The sequence below is a fragment of the Scyliorhinus torazame genome, chromosome 18, assembly GCF_047496885.1.
Source record: "Scyliorhinus torazame isolate Kashiwa2021f chromosome 18, sScyTor2.1, whole genome shotgun sequence".
NCBI classification, from domain to species: Eukaryota; Metazoa; Chordata; class Chondrichthyes; order Carcharhiniformes; family Scyliorhinidae; genus Scyliorhinus; species Scyliorhinus torazame.
In genome coordinates, this window is record NC_092724.1 from 74,999,351 (window position 1) to 75,023,566 (window position 24,216).

Here is a 24,216-nt window from a genome sequence, read left to right on the forward strand (position 1 = left end):
AGGGAATTCCAGCAGCTCCCGACACAAGAGGTGCAGGACGGAGTCATCTCAAAGAAATGGGTGGGGGACGGTAAGGTGTCGGATATATATAGGGAAATGAGAGACGAAGGGGAGACTATGATGGACGAACTAAAAGGGAAATGGGAAGAAGAGCTAGGGGAGGAGATTGAGGAGGGGATGTGGGCAGATGCCCTAAACAGGGTAAACTCGTCGTCCTCGTGCGCCAGGCTAAGCCTGATTCAGTTTAAGGTATTACACAGGGCACATATGACTGGAACACGGCTCAGTAAATTTTTTGGGGTGGAGGATAGGTGTGCGAGGTGCTCGAGAAGCCCAGCGAATCATACCCATATGTTTTGGTCATGCCCGGCACTACAGGGGTTTTGGATGGGGGTGACAAAGGTGCTTTCGAAAGTAGTAGGAGTCCGGGTCGAACCAAGCTGGGGGTTGGCTATATTTGGGGTTGCACAAGAGCCGGGAGTGCAGGAGGCGAAAGAGGCCGACGTTTTGGCCTTTGCGTCCCTAGTAGCCCGGCGCAGAATATTGCTAATGTGGAAAGAAGCCAAGCCCCCGGGGGTGGAGACCTGGATAAATGATATGGCGGGGTTCATAAAGTTAGAGCGGATTAAGTTCGTCCTAAGGGGGTCGGCTCAAGGGTTTACTAGGCGGTGGCAACCGTTCGTCGAATATCTTGCGGAAAGATAGATAGGGGAGAACAAAGAAGGCAACAGCAGCGGCCCAGGACTTGGGGGGGGGGAGGGATGGGGGGTGGGGGGTGTGTGTGGCCTGAGACAAGGCAGTTGCCAATTAGGGCTAGTTTTTATTTTTTGTTATTTAATATTTATTTATTTGTTGTTGTTTTTGTTTAAATTTAAAAAAGGTCATTATTATCTGTATTGTTACAATGTTGTGTAAAGGATGCACAATGTACTGTGTTGGTTGACCAAAAATTTTCAATAAAATATTATTTAAAAAAAAAAAAAGAACCAGGGAAGATAAATGAGGCATTTAGGGAGTATAACCAAGGACTTTATGAGGCAGACACAGGAGGAGAGAAGGGGGACATGGAGTGGTTTCTGGACGAGCTTGAATTTCCCCAGGTGGAGGAAGCAAAGAGGCAGGCGTTGGAGGAGCCCTTGGGACTGAGGGAGGTGCTGGATAGTAACAGGGGTATGAAGTCGGAGAAGGCCCCTGGGCCGGATGGGTACCCGGCAGAATTTTATAAGGAATTTGCGGCAGAACTGGCACCACATCTGTTGGGGGCGTTTAATGAAGCACTGGAGAACGGGGAACATAGAAAAATACAGCACAGAACAGGCCCTTCGGACCACCATGTTGTGCCGAACCTTTGTCCTAGATTAATCATAGATTATCATTGAATTTACAGTGCAGAAGGAGGCCATTCGGCCCATTGAGTCTGCACCGGCTCTTGAAAAGAGAACCCTACCCAAAGTTAACACCTCCACCCAACACTAAGGGCAATTTTGGACACTAAGGGCAATTTATCATGGCCAATCCACCTAACCTGCACATCTTTGGACTGTGGGAGGAAACGGGAGCACCTGGAGGAAACACACGCAGGCACGGGGAGGATGCGCAGACGCGGCACAGACAGTGACCCAAGCCGGAATCGAACCTGGGACCCTGGAGCTGTGAAGCAATTGTGCTATCCACAATGCTACCGTGCTGCCCTTAAGAACAAATAAATCTACACTATCATTTTACCGTAATCCATGTACCTATCCAATAGCTGCTTGAAGGTCCCTAATGTTTCCGACTCAACTACTTCCACAGGCAGTGCATTCCATGCCCCCACTACTCTCTGGGTACAGAATCTACCTCTGACACCCCCCCTATATCATCCACCATTCACCTTAAATTTATGTCCCCTTGTAATGGTTTGTTCCACCCGGGGAAAAAGTCTCTGACTGTCTACTCTATCTATTCCCCTGATCATCTTATAAACCTCTATCAAGTCGCCTCTCATCCTTCTCCGTTCTAATGAGAAAAGGCCTAGCACCCTCAACCTTTCCTCGTAAGACCTACTCTCCATTCCAGGCAACATCCTGGTAAATCTCCTTTGCACCTTTTCCAAAGCTTCCACATCCTTCCTAAAATGAGGCGACCAGAACTGTACACAGTACTCCAAATGTGGCCTTACCAAAGTTTTGTACAGCTGCATCATCACCTCACGGCTCTTAAATTTAATCCCTCTGTTAATGAACGCTAGCACATCATAGGCCTTCTTCACAGCTCTATCCACTTGAGTGGCAACTTTCAAAGATGTATGAACATAGACCCCAAGATCTCTCTGCCAAGAACTCTACGGTTAACCCTGTATTCCGCATTCATATTTGTCCTTCCAAAATGGACAACCACACACTTTTCAGGGTTAAACTCCATCTGCCACATCTCAGCCCAGCTCTGCATCCTATCTATGTCTCTTTGCAGCCGACAACAGCCCTCCTCACTATCCGCAACTCCACCAATCTTCGTATCGTCTGCAATTTTACTGACCCACCCTTCAACTCCCTCAGCCAAGTCATTAATGAAAATCACAAACAGCAGAGGACCCACAACTGATCCCTGCGGTACGCCACTGGTAACTGGGATCCAGGCTGAATATTTGCCATCCACCACCACTCTCTGACTTCTATCGGTTAGCCAGTTCGTTATCCAACTGGCCAAATTTCCCACTATCCCATGCCTCCTTACTTTCTGCAGAAGCCTACCATGGGGAGCCTTATCAAATGCCTTACTAAAATCCATGTACACTACATCCACTGCTTTACCTTCATCCACATGCTTGGTCACCTCCTCAAAGAATTCAACAAGACTTGTAAGGCAGGATCTACCCCTCACAAATCCGTGCTGACTATCCCTAATCAAGCAGTGTCTTTACAGATGCTCAGAAATCCTATCCTTCAGTACCCTTGCCATTACTTTGCCTACCACCGAAGTAAGACTAACTGGCCTGTAATTCCCAGGGTTATCCCTAGTCGCTTTTTTGAACAGGGGCACGACATTCGCCACTCTCCAATCCCCTGGTACCACCCCTGTTGACAGTGAGGACGAAAAGATCATTGCCAACGGCTCTGCAATTTCATCTCTTGCTTCCCATAGAATCCTTGGATATATCCCGTCAGGCCCGGGGGACTTGTCTATCCTCAAGTTTTTCAAAATGCCCAACACATCTTCCTTCCTAACAAGTATTTCCTCGAGCTTACCAGTTGTTTCACACTGTCCTCTCCAACAATACGGCCCCTCTCATTTGTAAATACAGAAGAAAAGTACTCGTTCAAGACCTCTCCTATCTCTTCAGACTCAATACACAATCTCCCGCTGCTGTCCTTGATCGGACCCACCCTTGGTCTAGTCATTCTCATATTTCTCACATATATGTGTAAAAGGCCTTGGAGTTTTCCTTGATCCTACCCGCCAAAGATTGTTCATGCCCTCTCTTAGCTCTCCTAATCCCTTTCTTCAGTTCCCTCCTGACTATCTTGTATACGTCCAACGCCCTATCTGAACCTTGTTTCCTCAGCCTTACATAAGTCTCCTTTTTCCTCTTAACAAGACATTCAATCTCTCTTGTCAACCATGGTTCCATCTCTTCCCTGCCTGACAGGGACATACATATCAAGGACACGTAGTACCTGTTCCTTGAACAAGTTCCACATTTCACTTGTGTCCTTCCCTGACAGCCTATGTTCCCAACTTATGCACTTCAATTCTTGTCTGACAACATCGTATTTACCCTTCCCCCAATTGTAAACCTTGCCCTGTTGCACGCACCTATCCCTCTCCATTACTAAACTGAAAGTCACAGAACTGTGGTCACTATCTCCAAAATGCTCCACCACTAACAAATCTATCACTTGCCCTGGTTCATTACCAAGTACTAAATCCAATATTGCCTCTCCTCTGGTCGGACAATCTACATACTGTGTTAGAAAAGCTTCCTGGACACACTGCACAAACACCACCCCATCCAAACCACTTGATCGAAAGAGTTTCCACTCAATGTTTGGGAAGTTAAAGTCATCCATGACTACTACCCTGTGACTTCTACACCTTTCCAAAATCTGTTTCCCAATCTGTTCCTCCACATCTCTGCTACTATTGTGGGGCCTATAGAAAACTCCTAACAAGGTGACTGCTCCTTTCCTATTTCTGACTTCAACCCATACTACCTCAGTAGGCTGATACTCCTCGAACTGCCTTTCTGCAGCTGTTATACTATCTCTAATTAACAATGCCACCCCCCACCTCTTTTACCACCCTCCCTAATCTTATTGAAACATCTATAACCAGGGACCTCCAACTACCATTTCTGCCCCTCTTCTATCCAAGTTTCCGTGATGGCCACCACATCATAGTCCCAAGTACCGATCCATGTCTTAAGTTCACCCACCTTATTCCTGATGCTTCTTGCGTTGAAGTATACACGCTTCAACCCATCTCCGTGCGTGCAAGTACTCTCCTTTGTCAGTGTTCCCTTCCCCACTGCCTCATTACACGCTTTGGCGTCCTGAATATCGGCTACCTTAGTTGCTGGACTACAAATCCGGTTCCCATTCCCCTGCCAAATTAGTTTAAATCCTCCTGAAGAGTACTAGAAAACCTCCCTCCCAGGATATTGGTGCCCCTCTGGTTCAGATGCAACCCGTCCTGCTTGTACAGGTCCCACCTTCCCCAGAATGCGCTCCAATTATCCAAATACATGAAGCCCTCCCTCCTACACCATTCCTGCAGCCACGTGTTCAGCTGCACTCTCTCCCTGTTCCTAGCCTCGCTATCACGTGGCACCGGCAACAAACCAGAGATGACAACTCTGTCCTGGCTTTTAATTTCCAGCCTAACTCCCTAAACTTGTTTATTACCTCCACACCCCTTTTCCTACCTACGTCGTTGGTACCAATGTGCACCACGACTTCTGGCTGCTCCCCCTCCCCCTTAAGGATCCTGAAGACACGATCCGAGACATCCCTGGCACTGGCACCCGGGAGGCAACATACCTTCCGGGAGTCTCACTCGTGACCACAGAATCTCCTATCTATTCCCCAAACCATTGAATCTCCTACAACTATTGCTTTTCTATTCTCCCCCCTTCCCTTCTGAGCCCCAGAGCCAGACTCAGTGCCAGAGACCTGGTCGCTAGGGCCTTCCCCCGGTAGGTCATCACCCGCAACAGCATCCAAAACGGTATACTTGTTTTGAAGGGGAACGGCCACGAGGGATCCCTGCACTGTCTGCCTGTTATTGTCCCCCCACTGACTGTAACCCAGCTATTCTTGTCCTGTACCTTGGGTGTGGTTACCTCCCTGTAACTCTTCTCTATCATCCACTCTGCCTCCTGGATGATCCGAAGTTCATCCATCTTCAGCTCCAGTTCCCTAACACGGTCTTTGAGGAGCTGGAGTTGGGTGCACTTCCCGCAGGTATAGTCAGTGGGGACACCGGTGGTATCCCTCACCACCCACATCCTACAGGAGGAGCATGCAACTGGCCTAGCCTCCATCCCCTCTTACCTTACAGAATATAGCTGCCCTGTGGACCAACTGGATCTCCGCCCTCCGACTCTGCTCCCTGTCAGCTGCACTCTCTTCTCACTCTTTGTGGAAATGTCGGAAACAAAATGAAAGGAGCACCTTACTCCCTCCTCACCTAACTCCCTCAGTCACCGAACTCTCACTATAGCACTCAAATGCACCAAATTCAGCACTCCCTCAGTCACTAAACTCTCACTATAGCACTCAAATGCACCAAATTCAGCACTCCCTCAGTCACTAAACTCTCACTATAGCACTCAAATGCACCAAATTTAGCACTCCCTCAGTCACCGAACTCTCACTATAGCACTCAAATGCACCAAATTCAGCACTCCCTCAGTCACCAAGCTCTCACTATAGCACTCCAATGCACCAAATTTAGCACTCCCTCAGTCACCAAACTCTCACCATAGCACTCAAATTCAACACTCAGTGCAAACAAAGTCTGCACTGTAGGGGATCACTTTTATACTGTGAATCTCGCCTCTGAAAACTGGCCTAATCCAATTAACTAATTAACAAGCTCCAGCTGCAAGTGCCTACAAGTAGAAGCTTTGTTTAAACCTGATTGAAAATTCACCTTCTTCTAAACCAAACAGCAACTTTTAAGTTAATTAACTAAATAAAAGAAAGACTAGACTTTAGATAAAAATGAAGCCTTATACTCCCTCAGTCACCAAACTCTCACTATAGCACTCAAATGCACCAAATTCAGCACTCAGGGGAGTTGCCGGAGACGATGAAGCAGGCAGTAATCACACTAATCCCCCAAAAAGGGAAGGATCCGGTGGAATGTGGGTCGTATAGATCCATATCACTATTGAACATGGATGTGAAAGTATTGGCTGAGTTGTTGGCAGGGCGGATTGTGTCCTTGGGTGGTTGCAGAAGATCAAACAGGCTTCGTGAAGGGCAGGCAGCCTGCGAGTAATATAAGACGGCTGTTGAATGTGGTGATAAATCTGTCGAGAGCTCTGGACCGAAGGTGGTGGTGCCCATGGACGTGGAGAAAGTATTTGATTGGGTGGAGTGGCGGTACTTGTTCGAAGATTTGGGAAGGTTTGGGCCGAGATTTGTGGCATGGGTGTGGTTGGTGTATGTGGCGCCAAGAGTGAGGGTGAGGACGAATGATATGAGCTCACAAAGCTTTTGACTTGCACAGCGGTACAAGGCAGGGGTGACCGCTGTCGCCGCTGCTGGTTGCGCAGGCCATAGAGCCATTGGCGATGGCTTTCAGGGGGTCGGCAGAGTGGCAGGGGATAATGAGGGGACAGAGGGAGCATCGGGTTTCGCTCTATGCCGATGAACTCTTGCTGTATGTTTCGGATCCATTGGAGAGTATGGGAAGGATTATGGGCCATTTGGTGAGGTTTGGAGGGTGCTCGGGATACAAGCTTAATGTAGGGAAAAGCGAGGTATTCCCGGTAAATGAGCTGGCATAGCGGGCTAATTTAGAGGGAGATGCCATTTACGGTAGCGAGGGATAGGTTTAGGTATTTGGGGATTCAGGTAGCAAGGGAATGGATGGGGCTCCATAAGTGTAACTTAACGAAGCTGGTGGAGGAGGCCAGGGAGGATCTTAAGAGGCGGGATACACTACACTTAACGTTGGCGGGGTGGGTCCAAGTGGTGAAAATGAATATTCTGACAAGGTTCTTGTTTATCTTTCAGGCTCTCCCGATCTTTATACCAAAGGCCTTTTTTCGCAAAGTGGACACAATCATTTCTGACTGTGTGGGCGGGGAAGGTGCCGAGGGTAGGGAGGACCCTGCTACAGAGGCAGAGGTGGGGGGGTTGGCGTTGCCAAACCTGCTTCATTATTATTGGGTGGCAAATGTGGACAAGGTGCGGCGGTAGTGGGAAGGAGAAGGGGTAGAGTGGGTTAGGATGGAGGAGAAATCTTGTAAGGGGTCTAGTTTGAGGGCTATGGTGACGGTAGTATTGCCAATGGCGCCGAGTAGGTATTCAGGGAGCCCAGTGGTGCAGTCCACGGTGAAGATATGGAATCAGCCGAGGAGGCATTTTAGGGTGGAAGGGATGTCGGTGCTAATGCCACTGTGGGACAATCAAGGATTTGGGCCGGGGGGGAATGGATAGTGTATACAGGAGGTGACGGGAAGTGGGGCTTGTCAAGGTGAAGGATTTGCATTTGGAGGAAGGGTTCGCCAGTCTGGAGGAGCTAAGGGAGAGGGTAGAGCTGCGAAGGGGTAGTGAGTTCAGGTATCTACAGGTTAGGGACTTTGCACAAAAGCTCTGGAAGGGGTTCCCTAGTTTGCCAAGATACACCCTGCTGGAGCGACTGCTGCTTCCGGATGTGGATGGGGAGGGAAGGATTAGGGATATATATAAGTGGCTGGGGAGCAGGGAAGCGAGCGGGTGGTGAAGATCAAGGAGAAATGGGAAGTGGAGTTGGGAATGGTGATCAATTGGGGAATATGGAGTGAGGCACTGCGAAGGGTAAACGGGATCTCTTGTGCAAGGATGAGCCTGATACAGTTTAAGGTGGTGCACAGGGTGCATATGACTCGGGCGAGAATGAGTGGGTTCTTTCAGGGGGTAGCAGATGAGTGTGAGAGGTGTGGGTGGGGGCCAGCGAATCATGCGCACATGTTTTGGGGTTGTGAAAAATTGGGAAGATTCTGGGCGGGAGTGTTCACGGTCTTAGCCAGGATAGTGGAGGAGGGTGTGGGCCCGGACCCTTTGGTGGCGATATTTGGGGTTTCAGAGAAGCCAGAGCTCATGGAGAGGAGGAAGCACAGTACGAAGTCTTACAACACCAGGTTAAAGTCCAACAGGTTTGCTTCGATGTCAAGTTGGGAAGAGGAGGAAGGCCGATGTCTTGGCCTTCGCCTATCTGATTGCACGACGACGAATTTTGCTGGAGTGGCGGTCGGCATCGCCACCGGGGGTAGCAGCATGGTTGGGTGACCTGTATGACTCCTTGCGGTTAGAGAAGATAAAGTACGAGTTAAGGGGCTCAGCAGGGGAGTTTGAGAAAAGGTGGGGGATGTTTGTGACCGTGTTTGAGGAGCTGGGGTGGGGGTGAAAAAGGAGAAAAATCTGTACAAACTGTATAGTTGATTGTTGGGAAGAATGTTTCCCGGGGTGTTTATTTGCTGTAACCTACTTTGATACAAGTTTGAATAAAGTGTGTTTAAAAAAATAAAAGGCAAATGCAAAGTTAGCATTCATGTCGAGAGGGCTCGAATACAAGAAGAATTCCAGCAGAAGGCAGTAGAGCGGAGCTGCTGATTGGCTGTTGCAAGGGAAATTTGCATACCTCCGTTGTGGTCACCCTAACTTGAAGGTGGTTTGTGGAAGAGCTGTTGTCAAGTGACACTTAAACCCGAAACACTTCTTCAGTGTTTCCCTCCCTCCCCTCTCCTCTAACCAAAAATAAGCAACCGCTGTAAAGATCAAGAGGAAGGCTCGAGGTCAGGTAGAAGTAGAAAGAAGTTGAACCTTGACGCCACAGCCTGCAGGTAAGGGATTGGCTGGTGACTGGTAAGTATTTTTTCTTTTATTTTCCCTCAGGTGTTATCGTGCAGGGCGCAGAGGTTACTGAGTAAGTGCTTGCTGAGAAGGGGAGTGAATAACAGGTAAGCTCTTTCTTTTTTTTTCTTTGTTTTATCTAGAGGGGATGGCAGGGAAGGTAGTGCAATGTTCCTCCTGTAGAATGTTTGAGGTGAGGGACGCCGAGAGTGTCCCTGCTGATTTCATCTGTGGGAAGTGCACCCATCTCCAGTTCCTCAGAAACCGCGTTAGGGAACTGGAGCTGGATGAACTTCGGATCATTCGGGTGACAGAGGTGGTCACAAATAGAAGCTTCAGGGATGTAGTTACTCCGAAGGATATAGATAGATGGGTGACGATGAGAGGGGCTGGGAGGAAGCAGTCAGTACAGGGATCCCCCTGTGGTTGTTCCCCTTAGTAACAGGTATACCGCTTTTGATACTGTTGGGGAGGGGGGGGCTTACCAAGGGTAAGCCATGGGGTGCAGGTCTCTGGCACAAAGTCTGTCCCTGTTGCTCAAAAGGGAATGGGGGAGAGGAGTAGAGCATTAGCCATTGGAGACTCCATAGTTAGGGGGATAGATAGGAGATTCTGTGGGAAGGAGACTCGCGGTTGGTGTGTTGCCTCCCAGGTGCCAGGGTGCGTGATGTCTCGGATCGTGTTTTCGGGATCCTTAAGGGGGAGGGGGAGCAGCCCCAAGTCGTGGTCCACATAGGTACCAACGACATAGGTAGGAAAAGGGATAGGGTTGTAAGGCAGGAATTCAGGGAGCTAGGGTGAAAACTTAGATCTAGGACAAACAGAGTTATTATCTCTGGGTTGTTACCCTTGCCACGTGATAGCGAGACGAGGAATAGGGAAAGAGAGGAGTTGAACACGTGATAGGGATGGTGCAGGAGGGAGGGTTTCTGATTTCTGGACAATTGGGGCTCATTCTGGGGTCAGTGGGACCTCTACAAACGGGATGGTCTACACCTGGACCAGAGGGGTACCAATATCCTTGGGGGGAAATTTGCTAATGCTCTTCGGGAGGGTTTAAACTAGTTCAGCAGGGGCTTGGGAACCTGAATTGTAGCTCCAGTATACAGGAGGTTGAGAGTAGTGACGTCATGAGTAAGGTTTTAAGGGAGGAAACCGGAGGAAACCCACGCAGACACGGGGAGAACGTGCAGACTCTGCACAGACAGTGACCCAGCGGGGAATCGAACCTGGGGCCCTGGCGCTGTGAAGCCGCGGTGCTATCTACTTGTGCTAGCGTGCTGATTACATGGGTATGTAACCAGGAGTCTGACTCAGCCTCAGAAATAGGGACAAAACTACTGGCTGGGACTGGAGGAGAGAAAGGAAATTACTTCAGTTGTCCCCACATTTTGCAGAAATGGATGTCAGGCAAACAATCAGACATTTAAGAGACAGTGGATACATTGAAAAATAGGGGCAGACAATTTTGGCCTTTTGATTGGTGATGGGGAGGGAGTCAAGAAGGAGAGACCGTAGGGTGGGGTGTGGGAAAGAGCCACGCAAGGGATTGGGGAAGGGGGGGGGAAAGAAAGAGTCCCCCAAGGGAAAGGGGAGGGGGGAAATCCCACAAAGTTTTTCAAGTGATGCTGCTGAGTGAACAGGTCAGAGTGGTGAGAGGGAGAGTTGGAATTGGTGCCCTCACTGCTGTTGAGAAATAAAACTTGCAGTTTTTTGCCTGTTAAAAGTTGATGTTATTTTATATTGGTTCAATGAAGGGCTGGTGTGGTTAGCACTGCAGCCTCACACACTGAGGATCCAGGTTCGAATCCCGGCCCTGGATCACTGTCTGTGTGGAGTTTGCACATTCTCCCAATGTCTGTGTGGGGTTCACCACCACAACCCAAAGATGTGCGGGTTAGATGGATTGGCCACGCTAAATTGCCCCTTAACTGGAAATAAAATAATTGGGTACTCTAAAATTGTAAAAAGAAAAAAAATATTGGTTCAGTATATTAATGTAGAAACGTTGAAAATAGAAGCAGGAGGCATTCAACCCTTCAAGCCTGCTCCGCCATTCAATACAGCACAGGAACAGGCCCTTCTGCCTTAAAGTTACGATCACGGCTGATCATCAAGTTCAATACCCTGATCCCATCCCCCCAAATATCCCTTTAGCCCCAAGAGCTATATCTAACTCCTTCTTGAAGTTACACAACACTTTGGCCTCAACTATTTTCTGTGGTAGTGAATTCCAGATTCACCACTCTCTGGGTAAAAAAAGTTCCCCTCACCTCAGTCCGAAAATGTCTACCCCATATCCTCAAACTATGACCCTAGTTCTGGACTCCCACACCATCGTGAACATTCTTTCTGAATCTACCCTGTCTAATCCGGTTAGAATTTTGTAAATTTCTATGAGATCCCCCCTCTCTTCTAAACTCCAATGAATATAATCCTAACAGATTTACTTAGTCTCTCCTATCACAGTCCCGCTGTTCCAGGAATCAACCTGGTAAACCTTCGCTGCACTCCTTCCATAGCAAGAATATCCTTCCTCAGATAAGGACACCAAAACTGCACACAATACTCCAGGTCAGGCCTCACCAATGCCCTATACAATTGCAGCAAAACATCTATTTTTCCTATACGCAACAGGCAAGTTTAAAATGTAGATTAAGTAAACATGGAAAAATACAACTGAGCAAACAAATACACTGAACATCACTAACCGGTTCATTCTGTTTCTCTTTCTCCAGCTTTTCCAGCTCCTCTCTCAATCTCTGGTTTTCTGCAGTGACAGCTTCAAACTGGGCTTCATCCACCCCAAAATACTGCTCTACAATGCACAAAATTGATATTTATCATTAAATCATGACAATTTAAGCCAGAAGCCTCAGTTATTGCAGATTACATTTTAAAGGTACAAAAAATACATCTTGCTTTCATTTTCAATAAGCACATGGCCAAGAATGCCAGCCAAACTATACCTCAGAATACCATTTCTGGACTCAAATAAATGGATTGCATCTAAGGAACATTTCAATGAATTAATCACTCCAATAATGGGCTGAGTGTCACAGATCAACTAGGTCCCAGACAAGATATCTGGTCTGAGGTAACCAGAGACCAAAAGCAAAGTCATGGTCCAGATTATCCCAGAAATGCAGAAACATTGACGGAATATATTTTAAAAAAAGGTTCAACACCTTTGGGATAAACGGGAAGGGAAGGCTGCTGAAAACTCAGGAGTTGTACAGTGATCCTGGTATACATGGCCACCCTTTGATGCAGATTTAATTTGGATAGGAGGGAAATGGCTGGCCCCATCATACTTTCAGAGTTCATTCAGTAACAGTTTCTCAGCATGCAGCAAGAAAATAATCCCTCTAAAGAAATACCAATAAAGGATGTTGGTGTAGAAAAATATTTGTACTTTTTATTTGTAGGTAAAAGCTCTTCCCTTTGAAGGTATATAAATGCATTACTCTACTGGTTATCTATCAGAATGGCAAAAATGTTTGGGGCAGCACGGTTGCACAAGTGGATAGCACTGTGGCTTCACAGCGCCAGGGTCCCAGGTTCGATTTCCCGCTGGGTCACTGTCTGTGAGGAGTCTGCACATTCTCCCCGTGTCTGCGTGGGTTTCCTCCGGGTGCTCCTGTTTCCTCCCACAGTCCAAAGACGTGCAGGTTAGGTGGATTGGCCATGATAAATTGCCCTTAGTGTCCAAAAAGGTTAGCTTGGGTTAGGGTGGAAGGGAGAGCTTAAGCGGGTTGGTGCAGACTTGATGGGCCGAATGGCCTCCTTCTGCGCTGTATGTTCTATGATGATGTTCTATGATGATATGCAGGCACGTCTAGGTAGACATTGCAATTATCTTTTGGCAAACATTTTGCCATTTCCTTCAAACATGTACTTTGCAGCGGCATCATTGCCCTTAAAAAACAAGATCAACACCCTTCAAAAATGCACTTAAAATAGCTTTAACTCTGATCAGGGAGAGGTGCAGAGCCAAGGAATGTAGTATGGAGCTTCAAAAGGGCATAGATAAGTTGGTGGAGGGGCAGACAGGTGGTAGATGAAGATCAATGCAGGAAAATGTGAAGTGATAAATTTGGGTAGGAAGAACATAGAAAATATAGCACAGAACAGGCCCTTCGGCCCACGATGTTGTGCCGAACCTTTGTCCTAGGGAGGCCATTCAGCCCCCTGAGTCTGCACCGGCTCTTCGAAAGAGCACCCTACCCAAACTCAACACCTCCACCCAACACCAAGGGCAATTTTGGACACTAAGGGCAATTTATCATGGCCAATCCACCTACCCGGCACATCTTTGGACTGTGGGAGGAAACCGGAGCACCCGGAGGAAACCCATGCAGACACGGGGAGGACGTGCAGACTCCGCACAGACAGTGACCCAAGCCGGAATCGAACCTGGGACCCTGGAGCTGTGAAGCAATTGTGCTATCCACAATGCTACCGTGCTACCCTTAAGAACAAATAAATCTACACTATATCATTTTACCGTAATCCATGTACCTATCCAATAGCTGCTTGAAGGTCCCTAATGTTTCCGACTCAACTACTTCCACAGGCAGTGCATTCCATGCCCCCACTACTCTCTGGGTAAAGAACCTACCTCTGATATCCCTCCTATATCTTCCACCTTTCACCTGAAATTTATGTCCCCTTGTAATGGTTTGTTCCACCCGGGGAAAAAGTCTCTGTCTACTCTATCTATTCCCCTGATCATCTTATAAACCTCTATCAAGTCGCCCCTCATCCTTCTCCGTTCTAATGAGAAAAGGCCTAGCACCCTCAACCTTTCCTCGTAAGACCTACTCTCCATTCCAGGTAACATCCTGGTAAATCTTCTTTGCCCCTTTTCCAAAGCTTCCACATCCTTCCTAAAATGAGGCGACCAGAACTGTACACAGTACTCCAAATGTGGCCGTACCAAAGTTCTGTACAGCTGCATCAGCAGCTCACAGCTCTTAAATTCAATCCCTCTGTTAATGAACGCGAGCACACCATAGGCCTTCTTCACAGCTCTATCCACTTGAGTGGCAACTTTCAAAGATGTATGAACATAGACCCCAAGATCTCTCTGCTCCTCCACATTGCCAAGAACTCTACTGATAACCCTGTATTCCGCATTCATATTTGTCCTTCCAAAATGGACAACCTCACACTTTTCAGGGTTAAACTCCATCTGCCTACGGCCATACTAGTCTGAAAACGCCCGATCTCGTCTTTGTTTGTTCTTTGTTGCCACTTCTCAGCCCAGCTCTGCATCCTATCTATGTCTCTTTGCAGCCGACAACAGCCCTCCTTACTATCCACAACTCCACCAATCTTCGTATCGTCTGCAAATTTACTGACCCACCCTTCAACTCCCTCAGCCAAGTCATTAATGAAAATCACAAACAGCAGAGGACCCAGAACTGATCCCAGCGGTACGCCACTGGTAACTGAATATTTGCCATCCACCACCACTCTCTGACTTCTATCGGTTAGCCAGTTCGTTATCCAACTGGCCAAATTTCCCACTATCCCATGCCTCCTTACTTTCTGCAGAAGCCTACCATGGGGAACCTTATCAAATGTCTTACGAAATCCATGTACACTACATCCACTGCTTTACCTTCATCCACATGCTTGGTCACCTCCTCAAAGAATTCAATAGGATTTGTAAGGCAAGACCTACCCCTCACAAATCCGTGCTGACTATCCCTAATCAAGCAGTGTCTTTCCAGATGCTCAGAAATCCTATCCTTCAGTACCCTTTCCATTACTTTGCCTACCACCGAAGTAAGACTAACTGGCCTGTAATTCCCAGGGTTATCCCTAGTCCCTTTTTTGTACAGGGGCATGACATTCGCCACTCTCCAATCCCCTGGTACCACCCCTGTTGACAGTGAGGACGAAAAGATCATTGCCAACGGCTTTGCAATTTCATCTCTTGCTTCCCTTAGAATCCTTGGATATATCCCGTCAGGCCCGGGGGACTTGTCTATCCTCAAGTTTTTCAAAATGCCAAACACATCTTCCTTCCTAACAAGTATTTCCTCGAGCTTACCAGTCTGTTTCACACTGTCCTCTCCAACAATATCTCATTTGTAAATACAGAAGAAAAGTACTCGTTCAAGACCTCTCCTATCTCTTCAGACTCAATACACAATCTCCCGCTACTGTCCTTGATCGGACCTACCCTCGCTCTAGTCATTCTCATATTTCTCACATATGTGTAAAAGGCCTTGGGGTTTTCCTTGATCCTACCCGCCAAAGATTGTTCATGCCCTCTCTTAGCTCTCCTAATCCCTTTCTTCAGTTCCCTCCTGGCTATCTTGTATCCCTCCAATGCCCTGTCTGAACCTTGTTTCCTCAGCCTTACATAAGTCTCCTTTTTCCTCTTAACAAGACATTCAACCTCTCTTGTCAACCATGGTTCCCTCACTCGACCATCTCTTCCCTGCCTGACAGGGACATACATATCAAGGACATGTAGTACCTGTTCCTTGAACAAGTTCCACATTTCACTTGTGTCCTTCCCTGACAGCCTATGTTCCCAACTTATGCACTTCAATTCTTGTCTGACAACATCGTATTTACCCGTCCCCCAGTTGTAAACCTTGCCCTGTTGCACGCACCTATCCCCCTCCATTACTGAACTGAAAGTCACAGAATTGTGGTCACTATCTCCAAAATGCTCCACCACTAACAAATCTATCACTTGCCCTGGTTCATTACCAAGTACTAAATCCAATATTGCCCCTCCTCTGGTCGGACAATCTACATACTGTGTTAGAAAAGCTTCCTGGACACACTGCACAAACACCACCCCATCCAAACTATTTGATCTAAAGAGTTTCCACTCAATATTTGGGAAGTTAAAGTCACCCATGACTACTACCCTGTGACTTCTGCACCTTTCCAAAATCTGTTTCCCAATCTGTTCCTCCACATCTCTGCTACTATCCCTCCTATAGAAAACCTCTAACAAGGTGACTGCTCCTTTCCTATTTCTGACTTCAACCCATACTACCTCATTAGGGTGATACTCCTCGAACTGCCTTTCTGCAGCTGTTATACTAGCTGTTATAGCCACCCCCCCACCTCTTTTACCACCCTCCCTAATCTTATTGAAACATCTATAACCAGGGACCTCCAACTACCATTTCTGCCCCATTTCTATCCAAGTTTCCGTGATGGCCACCACATCGTAGTCCCAAGTACCGATCCATGCCTTAGGTTCACCCACCTTATTCCTGATGCTTCTTGCGTTGAAGTATACACACTTCAACCCATCTCCGTGCCTGCAAGTACTCTCCTTTGTCTGTGTTCCCTTCCCCACTGCCTCATTACACGCTTTGGCGTCCTGAATATCGGCTACCTTAGTTGCTGGACTACAAATCCGGTTCCCATTCCCCAGCCAAATTAGTTTAAACCCTCCCGAAGAGTACTAGAAAACCTCCCTCCCAGGATATTGGTGCCCTTCTGGTTCAGATGCAACCTGTCCTGCTTGTACAGGTCCCACCTTCCCCAGAATGCGCTCCAATTATCCAAATACCTGAAGCCCTCCCTCCTACACCATTCCTGCAGCCATGTGTTCAACTGCACTCTCTCCCTATTCCTAGCCTCGCTATCACGTGGCACCGGCAACAAACCAGAGATGACAACTCTGTCCTGGCTTTTAACTTCCAGCCTAACTCCCTAAACTTGTTTATTACCTCCACACCCCTTTTCCGACCTATGTCGTTGGTACCAATGTGCACCACGACTTCTGGCTGCTCCCCCTCCCCCTTAAGGATCCTGAAGACACGATCCAAGACATCCCTGACCCTGGCACCCGGGAGGCAACATACCTTCCGGGAGTCTCGCTCGCGACCACAGAATCTCCTATCTATTCCCCTAACCATTGAATCTCCTACAACTACTGCTTTTCTATTCTCCCCCCTTCCCTTCTGAGCCCAGAGCCAGACTCAGTGCCAGAGACCTGGCCGCTAGGGCCTTTCCCCGGTAGGTCATCAGCCCCAACAGCATCCAAAACGGTATACTTGTTTTGAAGGGGAACGGCCACGAGGGATCCCTGCACTGTCTGCCTGTTTGTTTTTTTCCCCCCGACTGTAACCCAGCTATTCTTGTCCTGTACCTTGGGTGTGGTTATCTCCCTGTAACTCTTCTCAATCACCCCCTCTGCCTCCCGGATGATCCGAAGTTCATCCATCTTCAGCTCCAGTTCCCTAACACGGTCTTTGAGGAGCTGAAGTTGGGTGCACTTCCCGCAGGTATAGTCAGCGGGGACACCGGTGGTATCCCTCACCACCCACATCCTACAGGAGAAGCATGCAACTGGCCTAGCCTCCATCCCCTCTTACCTGACAGAATATAGTTGCCCTGTGGACTAACTAGATCTCCGCCCTCCGACTCTGCTCCCAGTCAGCTACACTTTCTGTAAACTCCTGGCTCTCTTCTCACTCTTTGCGGAAATGTCGGAAACAAAATGAAAGGAGCACCTTACTCCCTCCTCACCTAACTCCCTCGGTCACCAAACTCTCACTATCGCACTCAAAAAGCACCAAATTCAGCACTCCCTCGGTCACCAAACTCTCACTATCGCACTCAAATGCACCAAATTCAGCACTCCCTCAGTGACCAAACTCTCACTATAGCACTCAAATGCACCAAATTCAGCACTCAGTGCAAACAAAGTCTGCACTGTAGGGGATCACTTTTATACTGTGAATCTAGCCTCTGAAAACTGGCCTAATCTAATTAACTAATTAACAAGCTCCAGCTGCAAGTGCCTACAAGTAGAAGCTTGGTTAAAGCTGATTGAAAATTCACCTTCTTCTAAACCAAACAGCAACTTTTAAGTTAATTAACTAAATAAAAGAAAGACTAAACTTTAGATAAAAATGAAGCCTTATACTCCCTCGGTCACCAAACTCTTACTATAGCACTCAAAATGCACCAAATTCAGCACTCAGTGCAAACATGGGGAGACAATATAAAATAAAGGATTCAACTGGACTTGGGGGCATTTGTGCATAAGTCATTAAAGGTTAAGGTAGTAGTTTTTATAAAAAATAAATTTAGAGTATCCAATTGTTTTTTTTTTCCAATTAAGGGCAATTTAGCATGGCTAATCCACCTACCTTGCACATCTTTGGGTTGTGGGGGTGAGACCCAAACAGACACGGGGAGAATGTGGAAACTCCACACGGACAGTGATCCAGGGCCGGGATCGAACCTGGGACCTCGGCGCCGTGATGCAGCAGTGCTAACCACTGTGCCACCCAGGTTAAGAGAGTAGTTAATAAAGCATCCAGTAGGATTTATTAAAAGGGGAACACAGATAAAAAGCAACAGGTTATGCTGAACTTGTATAAGATACTTGATGAACTTCAACTGCAGTACTGCATTCAGTGCTGGCTGTCACATGAAGGTATTAGAGTGGAGAGACGATTCATGCGAATGGTTCCAGAGATGAGGAACTGGTTATGAAGATAGACTGGAAAAGTTTTCCTTGGAAAAAGTCTAAGAGGAGAGACGATAGAGGTTTTAAAAATCATGAAGGATCTGGACAAAGTAGATCGGGAGAAACTGTTCCCGCTCATGAAACAATCAAGAATGGAAGGGCACAGGTTTAAAGTGCAATTCAAATCACACTTAAAGCACATATTTGCAGGGGAAGCAGTGATTTGCTTGCACTACTTTAAATTTAGTGTATTGTATTTGCTGCTCACAATGGAGTCTCCTCTATAATGGGGAAATTAAATGCAGACTAGGCAACCATTTTGTGGCACACCTTCGCTCACACCGTAAGGATGATCTTCCACTTTATTTCACCACCTTGTTCTCATGCTCACATTTCTGTCCTTGGCCTGTTACAAAGTTCCAGTGACGCCCAACACAAGCTGGAGGAAAAACACACCATCTGAATAGGCTCTTTACAGCCTCTGGACTTAACATTGAGTTCAACAACTTCAGACTATGAACTCTGGGCTCCATTTTGAATTCCGCCCTACCCACCACAATGCCTGCCTGTATCTTGTTTTCATGTTTTGCTTTCAGAGAGCACAGACCCTTTTTTCTGATATTAACATGTTTTGCTATTGCTTTCAGACAATGCTGGTGTGAGTAACTAAGATCTCATCTGTATATATTTTTAAATAAAATATATATGGATATGTTCATTGCTATCTCTAAAAAATTAAAACTGGACAAATTCTAAAATGGCTGAAACAATGTCTGCCTGTGACCCTCGAACAAAAGAAGCTACCTGACAGTACCAGGGAAACTCAAACATCATTACCTCTGAAGAGCCACTAACGACACATTCTACTGCACACACCAAATGCAAGGCTGTATGAATGTCCTATCCCAGGATACTGCTCATCTGCCAAGACAAAAGACTCCACAACCTTCCTTTCATTTCTTAAGGGTTGAGACATTTAACAAATTCTGGGACCCAGACGAGGAATACAATCCCTTCTCAAACCAGAGAGAGATGGGGGTCATGTGACTTGGACTTCTAGCTTGTGGAACCAATAATATTGCCTTGTGGATCTGCAAAGTCAGTCTCTCATTTTACCATCTAACTAGCATCATCATGCGGAGTTCTGGCCCATGTTGGACACTTGAAATTCTGTACCATTGCTTACAGGACTGATTCATTTTTGCATGCCTACCTCATTGTGTGAAGTACACACCACCAGAGAAGTGAATTATACCACTGATTTTTGGCCTGCCAATCTCAGTGAAGAAATATCTCATTGGACTTGGTTTCATGTGGATTTTGATTCTACACTCTGGAACCCACATAAAACAATATTTATTTTTTCTGTGGTCTCTGCATTGTGAACCTTCTTTCTTCTGCCCTATTTTAGGAGTGCTCAGGAGTCAATGTTGCCACCTATCTCCTGCATTTTGAGTGTGCGCAAATAATTTAAGTTCAACTCATCTCAAGATTGCTGTAGAGTTATTATAAAAAATTGGAACACACCAGAACGGAGGGATGGGAAATACTTATAAAGGGGGAAGCAAATAAAAAAAAACATTTGTTTACAAACAGGTGGCGAGAGGAGAAATTAATACCCTTTAAATTAGCACCACTCCTGTAAAAGCTGACCATTATTGTTCTGCGATGAACTTTTGAGTTCATTATTCTAATTTGTGTAAATGCAGAAAAGGATAGGGGCCGTGAGAGAAATTCTATTTGAAAATCACCAAGTCATACTCACTCAGCAAAGTCAAGTTCTCCAAGTTCAAGTCTTCATAGTCGTCTATGCCAGAAAGGTAACGTGAATAACACTTACTTGCATAGTCAATAAACAGCTGTAAAATAAGTAAACAAGAGTTAAAAATACATTTCAGTTCCTTTAGAAAATATTCTTTCCAGAACAGTAAATGAAAGATAAAGAAAAATACATAATTTCTCATTAACTGGCCCCCAAAACGGCTGGAGGGAATGGAGGTCGTGTTGGTTAACGTGTATGCCCCAAACTGGGACGATGCGGGATTTATGAGACGGATGCTGGGGCGTATACCGGACCTGGAGGTAGGAAACTTGATTTTAGGAGGGGACTTTAATACGGTGCTGGACCCGGGGCTAGATAGATCCAGCTCAAGGACCGGAAGAAGGCCGGCAGCGGCCAAGGTACTTAAGGGGTTTATGGACCAAATGGGGGGAGTGGATCCATGGCGATTTCTTAGACCTAGGGCTAGGGAGTATTCCTTCTTCTCCCATGTCCATAAAGTGTACTCCCGGATAGATTTTTTTGTTTTGGGAAGGTCGTTGATCTCTAGGGTGGAAGAAGCTGAGTACTCAGCCATAGCGGTTTCGGATCATGCCCCACATTGGGTGGACCTGGAATTAGGAGAGGAAAGGGAGCAGAGAACACTCTGGCGATTAGATGTGGGACTGATGGCGGATGAGGGAGTGTGTGCAAGAGTGCGGGGGTGTATTGAGAGATACCTGGAGGTCAATGACGACGGCGAGGTCCCTGTGGGAGTGGTATGGGAAGCACTAAAAGCGGTGGTCAGAGGAGAGCTGATCTCCATTGGGGCCCACAAAAGGAAAACAGAGGCCAAGGAAAGGGAAAGATTACTGGGGGAGATTTTAAGGGTGGATAGGGAATTTGCAGAGACCCCGGAGGAGGAATTGTACAGGGAGAGGAGACGACTCCAGGCGGAATTTGACCTTCTGACCACCAGAAAGGCGGAGGTACTGTGGAGGAAGGCACAGGGGAGGAGGTATGAATATGGGGAAAAGGCGAGTCGCCTGTTGGCTCATCAATTGCGAAAGAGGGCAGCAGCGAGGGAAATAGGAGGAATTAGAGACGAAAGGGGAGACACGGTGCGAAGGGCAGGAAAGATAAATGAGGTGTTCAAGACCTTCTATGAGGAACTGTATAGGTCTCAACCCCCAGAGGGAGAGGAGGGGATGCGGCAGTTCCTGGACCAATTGAGGTTCCCGAAAGTGGAGGAGCGGGGGGTGGTAGGCCTGGGGGCACCGATTGGGGTGGACGAGGTTATTAAGGGACTGGGAAGCATGCAAGCAGGGAAGGCCCCAGGACCAGACGGGTTCCCGGTGGAGTATTACAGAAAATATGTGGACTTGTTGGCCCCGTTGATGGTGAGGACGTTCAATGAGGCCAGGAAAGGGGGGACTCTACCCCCGACGATGTCGGAGGCGACGATATCGTTAATTTTGAAGAGGGATAAAGATCCGTTGCAGTGCGGGTCCTATAGACCCATTTCATTGTTGAACGTGGACGCCAAATTGTTGGCAAAGGTGCTGGCATCGAGGATAGAGGACTGTGTCCCGGGGGTGGTGCACGAAGATCAGACAGGGTTCGTAAAAGGGAGACAACTGAATGTTAACGTGCGACGACTATTAGGGGTGATAATGATGCCCCCAGTGGAGGGGGAGGCAGAGATAGTGGCGGCAATGGACGCAGAGAAGGCATTTGATAGGGTGGAGTGGGAGTATTTATGGGAAGTGTTAAGGAGGTTTGGGTTTGGGAACGGGTTTATTAGCTGGGTTAGACTTCTTTATGGGGCTCCAACGGCAAGCGTAGTTACAGGTCGACATAGATCGGAGTATTTCCGACTATATAGGGGAACAAGACAGGGATGCCCGCTGTCTCCATTGTTGTTCGCGTTGGCAATTGAACCTCTGGCCATGGCGTTGAGAGACTCCAGGAAATGGAGAGGGGTGATTAGAGGGGGAGAAGAACACCGAGTCTCGTTATATGCGGATGACCTATTGTTATACGTGTCGGACCCAGCGGGGGGAATGATAGAGGTTATGCGAATTTTGAGGGGGTTCGGGGATTTCTCGGGGTATAGGCTAAACATGGGAAAGAGTGAATTATTTGTGATACATCCAGGGGACCAGAGTAGAGAGATAGAAGGCTTGCCTCTAAGGAAAGTGGAAAGAAACTTCCGATACCTGGGGATTCAGATCGCTAGGAGCTGGGGAACCTTGCACAGACTTAATCTGACACGGTTGGTAGAACAAATGGAGGAGGACTTCAAGAGGTGGGACATGCAGCCTCTATCGCTGGCGGGCAGGGTGCAAGCAATTAAGATGATGGTCCTCCCGAGGTTCTTATTTGTATTTCAATGTCTCCCTATACTAATCACTAAGACCTTTTTTAATAAAATAGACAGGAGCATCACGAGCTTCGTGTGGGCAGGGAAAGTTCCGAGAGTAAGGAGGGGGTTCCTTCAGCGTAGTAGGGACAGAGGAGGATTGGCACTACCGAACTTGGGCGATTACTATTGGGCCGCCAATGTGGCAATGATACGTAAATGGATGATGGAGGGTGAGGGAGCGGCGTGGGAAAGACTGGAGAGAAAGTCCTGTAAAGGGACGAGTTTAGAGGCGCTGGTGACGGCGCCGCTACCGATCTCACCTAAAAAGTTTACCACGAACCCGGTGGTGGCGGCAACATTGAATATCTGGGGACAGTGGAGGCGACAGAGAGGGGTGCGGGGAGCCCTGGTGGGGTCCCCAATCAGGAACAACCATAGGTTCGCCCCAGGAAGAATGGATGGAGGATTTCAGAGCTGGTTCCAGTTGGGAATTAGGAGGGTGGGAGATTTATTTATAGATGGGACTTTTGCGAGCTTGGGAGCATTGGAGGAAAAGTATAAGTTGCCCCGGGGAAACTTCTTGAGATATATGCAGGTGAGGGCATTTACTAGACAACAGGTGAGGGAATTTCCATTGCTCCCGACACAGGGGATACAGGACAGGGTGCTTTCAGGGGTGTGGGTCGGAGAGGGCAAGGTGTCAGAGATTTACCGAGAGATGAGGGAAGAGGGGGAGGAGTCGGTGGGCGAACTAAAAGGAAAGTGGGAAGAAGAACTAGGGGAGGAGATAGAGGAGGGTATGTGGGCTGATGCCCTAAGCAGGGTAAATTCCTCTTCCTCATGCGCCAGGCTTAGCCTGATTCAATTTAAGGTGCTACATAGAGCACACATAACGGGAGCAAGATTGAGCAGGTTCTTTGGAGTGGAGGACAAATGTGGGAGGTGTGGCGGGAGCCCGGCAAACCACGCACATATGTTTTGGGCATGCCCGGCACTGGAAGGGTATTGGAAGGGAGTGACGGGAGTGATTTCGCGGGTGGTGAAGGCCCGGGTCAAACCAGGCTGGGGGTTAGCTCTATTTGGAGTTGCGGAAGAGCCGGGAGTGCAGGAGGCGAAAGAGGCCGACGTTGTGGCCTTTGCGTCCCTAGTAGCCCGGCGCAGGATCCTACTCATGTGGAAGGAGGCGAAACCCCCCGGACTGGAGGCCTGGGTAAATGATATGGCGGGGTTCATTAAACTGGAGCAGATAAAGTTTGCCCTGAGAGGATCGGCTCAAGGGTTCACCAGGCGGTGGCAGCCATTTCTCGACTACCTAGGGGAATGTTAGAGGGAAGACAGATGACCAGCAGCAGCAACCCAGGGGGAGGGGGGGGGGGGGGGGGGGGGGGGTTTAGTTTAGGTCAAAGATAAAGGGGTTTTGTTACTTATGTATTGTTTAAAATTTCTGTATTGTTATTGTTGCGTTTGCTTTGTAAGAGGGGAAAAATTGTTGTTTGGGAAAAAATTTTCAATAAAACATTTATAAAAAAAAAAACTGGCCCCCAAAACAAAGGCCGGAATTCGCCAATCAATGCGATTCACTTTT

General features: G+C 47.6%; 1 protein-coding gene across 2 annotated transcripts in view; it reads right to left on the bottom strand.

The window, feature by feature from the left end:
- ndc80 (NDC80 kinetochore complex component) overlaps window positions 1–24,216 on the bottom strand; it is a 225,356-nt gene that overhangs the window by 86,775 nt on the left and 114,365 nt on the right. For both annotated transcript variants that reach the window (XM_072482927.1, XM_072482926.1), the window contains 2 exons: window positions 20,273–20,366; window positions 11,756–11,862 (listed from right to left, as the gene is read on the bottom strand). In XM_072482927.1, coding sequence (XP_072339028.1) covers window positions 11,756–11,862; window positions 20,273–20,366 — 201 coding nt within the window. The remainder of the gene's footprint in view (window positions 1–11,755; window positions 11,863–20,272; window positions 20,367–24,216) is intronic.